The sequence below is a fragment of the Palaemon carinicauda genome, chromosome 27 (genome assembly GCF_036898095.1).
Source record: "Palaemon carinicauda isolate YSFRI2023 chromosome 27, ASM3689809v2, whole genome shotgun sequence".
Taxonomy (NCBI): domain Eukaryota; kingdom Metazoa; phylum Arthropoda; class Malacostraca; order Decapoda; family Palaemonidae; genus Palaemon; species Palaemon carinicauda.
This window is the reverse complement of record NC_090751.1, coordinates 26,235,895-26,240,589: the sequence shown is the minus strand read 5'-3', so window position 1 is coordinate 26,240,589 and position 4,695 is coordinate 26,235,895. Positions and strand designations below refer to the sequence as shown.

At 36.8% G+C, this 4,695-nt stretch overlaps 1 protein-coding gene across 1 annotated transcript in view; it reads left to right on the top strand.

Annotated features, from left to right (window-relative positions):
• The first annotated feature begins 4,495 nt into the window (after positions 1 to 4,495).
• LOC137621140 (uncharacterized) overlaps positions 4,496 to 4,695 on the top strand; it is a 9,120-nt gene continuing 8,920 nt past the window's right edge. The window contains exon 1 of the mRNA XM_068351572.1: positions 4,496 to 4,695. This exon is cut by the window's right edge and continues 31 nt beyond it. Within this exon, the coding sequence (XP_068207673.1) occupies positions 4,653 to 4,695 (43 nt within the window). The 5' untranslated portion in view covers positions 4,496 to 4,652.

Below are 4,695 nucleotides of genomic sequence, written 5' to 3'. Positions count from 1 at the left end.
AGCCAAAGTGCATCTCTCTCTCTCTCTCTCTCTCTCTCTCTCTCTCTCTCTAGTACCTATAGTGTGTCCTCTCCAAAGTGATTTTGTGTCCCAATGTAAATCGTGGGTTGAAAAGATACGAAAGACGTTAAAGGTGATTTTAAATTTATTGTGTTGTGGTGAGTGTTGGCATTGTGTAAATCTTTGTAACTGGCCCAGTGAGATTTATGAAAATGTTAAGTTAATAAGTTTATCAGTTACTTTATGTAAGTTCTTAAAGAGTTTAAGCATTAGAGTGTAATTATTTCTTTTGGCTTAGTCTAAGGTTTTATTCAGATTTAATATTTCAAGTCAAGTGATTATATAATTTTCCATGTTCCGGGTTTAGCTAGTTTACATTACCACACTGGCCAGTATGGATTGATGATGGTGGGAGATTTTCGTCAGATTGCTCACAGCAAACTAACCTAGTATGAGTGGCCATGACTAGTACTGCTTTGCTGATCATGGTGATGCGCAAATCCTTTCGACTATGTTAAGGTACCTCCACTCAGAAAGGGATATATATATACATACATATATATATATATATATATATATATATATATATATATATATATATATATATATATATATGTATATATATACATATATATATATATTATATATATATATATATTCTTACAAAGTTGGTCTTCATGAAAATAGAATATTTTATTCATGTATTTTATTTGGGTATTTAGGTGATGTATAGCCACCTCGTAAGGTGAGTCCCACTCACTAGGATTAAGTAATGTATGTAAATTACATAAGACTTTCGTCATTCCTTTAATTGTATTTTCATTCAGTTCACTATAAGTAAATTTACGTTATTTTTAAGAATTAACTTTTTATTTCACGTAGTTTTGTTACAAAGTCTTAGGTAATCTTGTAGGTATGCTGAATGACACACACGAGGTATGAGCACGAAGAATTACATCATTTCTATGTTCCCACGTTTTTAGAAAAGACATGAAAATTCCAGATTAAGTTTTTTTACTTTTTTGTAATGTTAACGAGAGGAAGGTGGGCAGAGTTAACTGAGAGGGAGTTGCCTCGCATGCTATGTTAGTATCCCCTTCTTCAAATTACTACGTTGGCAACCTTGACGCCGCTAGGCCATACCCCCCATGCATCTAGTAGGCCGAACTGGGAGGTTCTGGAATTAATTAAGTAGGTAGCAGAAGAGATCCAGCCTATTCCTTTGAAGGAGCCAACTTTCGGCAGCCCTCTCTCCTCTCAAGTGTGTATAGCATATCCTCTTAAACGTCAATAGCGATTTCTATCCAACGTATATCGTGTATAGTGTTGTTCAAACATTGGTGATATTATTGGGTGATTAGTTAAAAGTGTAGTGTGTTAATGTAAGTACATTTTATAACATAAATTATTGTAACTTGCCCTTTGAGATTTCAGTTAAACAGTGAAGTGCATTAAAAATTTTGCTTAACCCTTCCGTAACCTTGTGTGAACCAAAAGATGAAAGTGTAACAGTTACGTAAATGTAAGTTTCATCAATGTTTATTCATTAGAGTGTTAAAGTGTTAACTCTTTTCAATAATTGTCAAAATTGGATATTTTTATAAATTAATTTCCTAGTAAGGAAAGTGTTTGTATAATTTTCTGAAGTGTTATGTTATAAGTCTCATGTCTAGTTTAGATTTAAATTTAGAGTGACTTATTTTTGGTGTTAATTCTTTTGAAATGCTGTTATTATTTATTGAATACATTTATTTTTGCAAAGCTGGTATTATTTCGATCACCAATACTCGATACAGTACTTTGCTCGCTATCCCTGACTAAGAACTGAAGTAAGAGGTTGGTTTTTTAATAGTTCACATAAAGTAATCACCTAGTTTTGTTTTGAGCTATGTAAAGAGAAGGGACCTTTGGATATTCAGTGTTCATATATATTACCATCTGGGAGTTGCTTAACTTTCTCAGAGCTCGGTGTATTTCTAGTATGTATCAGATTTATGTAAAATAAAACAGGCGAGTTTTGGAGCTCGGGAATTTACGTAATTCGCTAGTCGTAATAATATGATATATATATATATATATATATATATATATATATATATATATATATATATATATATATATATAGGTAGATAGATAGATAGATAGATAGATAGCCATTTTGGTGCTACTCTCTCACATCTATTGAGCTGCTCGCTTCTAACAGTGCCATCATTCCAGTGACAACCCCCCCATTCTACTCATTATCAGATATTTTGACCAGTTCGACGAAAAAAAAAAAGTATTCATCAAAACTTATAAGTGAAAAGGATGGTATACAATCTCACCCGTACGTCGTATATTGAGACTTGCAATAAATATGAAAATGTACATTTATAGATTTGCCAGGAAGACTTCAATTTTTTTTTAATCTACTGATAATCAAGAATTTATTTTTGTCCTCAAAATTTGGAAATAAAACTCATTAAAGATTCGTTAGAGGATATCCAGAAATCATTTGAGTCTCTGGTTAAGAATTCGTCAGACTGGGCATTACTCGCCTCACGCTGCTACAGCAACATTGGAAGGAAATAATGACCTCAGCATTTCTGTTAAGTTTGATTTCAAGGGAGGCATTATGATAAAATCCAAAAGATCACGAATATGCCAGTTTTCTAAGTGAAAGAAAATGCCTTCAAACTTCAGACCCCAAAAGGAAGGCAATCATCAGCATTTAATGGCCGACTTCACTGCCACAGTTCATCACTAAAAATTAAAGCTTGCGCATCTAGTTGATCACTACCACATTCAATAAATGTTTTCCTCCGAAACTAATCATAGGAATCTGAGAATCTTCTCCCTCTCAGGACTTCATTCCCGAAGCCCAAAGCGGTTTCCAAAGCCAAAGGTTTGGCCATCGTTAATGTGTCTTTTCGGACCCTGTTTTCTCCCAAGGAGGTACTGAACCTCCCTGTCATCTCTGCCATCAGTAGCAAGAAACATGACGGTCAGTATGTTCATTAACACCAACAGCTTACTGTCATGTCATCCTTGGAACTGAAAATGCCAAGTCCGGAAAGGACCACCTCTTCCTCAGACTTCAGTTCCATCCTCACATCTAAAGCAGGCAATCATACATGTCAAAGGACGTGTAACACACACACACACACACACGCCTTCCTGTCCTACTCCTTACATTCCAGTGTCACCTGTTCACCCAAACCTTTCCTCCCCAGTCCTTTCAGTACTCCTCAACTACCTCCAAGCAGTGTTCAAACTCTTCTTCATTACCACCGTTATCACTACATTAAGGGGTTGGTTGCCTGATGCACCCTCTCAAATGTCTTCTATCAAAGGCATCCTCTTCCATCAAACCTTTTCTCTCCACATCACCCTTCACCTTATCTCACCATCAAATTCTCTGCCTCCGTCTCGATCTTCTCCCCCTAACAGGTTCCTCCCAAGTCCCAAGTCCTCCTCACTCCCTCCCCACCATCCATCCTCTACACATGTCCACACCATCTCAGTCGTGACACTCTCATCACCTCTGTAATCTTCACTACGACTGCCAAATAGAACAAATAGAATAGTAACTGAAAACATTTGGACTGCATTGGTTACAGGAAATTAGCTTACCTTAAGTATGCTGATGACGCTGTCCTTATTACCAGAACACCACAGGACTTGCAAAGCTTGCTTACCAGAATACATGAAATATCACAAGAGGTTGGGGTCGAGATAAACAGAAGAAAGACAGAGATTATGAGAACGGAATATGCAATGGAAGATGAAAAATCATTATAAGGAGAAAGGATTAATGAGGTGGAATCATTTGAATATTTAGGAACTATGATCTCTAATAAAAAAAATCTTTAGAATTTGAGTTTAATGAAAGATTAAAAAAAATCAGACAATGGATAGGTTAATTAAAATTTGGAAATCAAATCGCCTGATAATACATTTAGTGAGATCGGTGTTACTGTATGGACATGAGTCATGGCATGACAATGAAACAATATTTAACAGATATTGTAGATATGAGAACAAAGCCATCAGAAGAATATTGGAAGTTAAATGGCAGGACAGGATTAGAAATGAAATTATAAGAGAAATTAGTGCGCCAAACTTTCAACCGGGCTCCACAAGGCACTAGAAGAGTTGGAACCCCGAGGCCTACATGGCTGAGGACTATGAAACGTGAAGTGGGAGATGATGAATGGAGAAGTATTGATTTAAAAGCTCAAGATAGAGACGACTGGCGAAATCTAACCGAGGCCCTTTGTATTCCAGCCGAGTTTTGGGACATCGTTTCACTTCCGTGGTCTGTTGTGAAGAACGGTCGGCAAATTGCTTGGATCCGTTTCTGTATATCATAACACTTGCGAGTTGTTGTGTAATAACAAAGAAACCTTCTCAATAACGTGACTGTTTACAGAAAGTGTCAAATAGATAACTTTGAGTTGCCTACGCGCCAATGACGTAGCCTTTTTCAATTAGAGTAAGTAAGGCTCCAGTGATTCATTGAATTCACTCCGCTTTTGGAAGAGCTCGAGGAAACAGATTGGCTGCACCCGCTCCCCCGAGATACCGCATCGCACTCTCTTTCCGCGTGGCAGTCTGGCCAAATTGTGTGGTGTCCATCTTCTGCAGCCTTTTGTATACAGAATTGTCGGAAAATGCCCCTTTCGATGGCTAAAAAACGTGCTTTAGGTCTAGTGG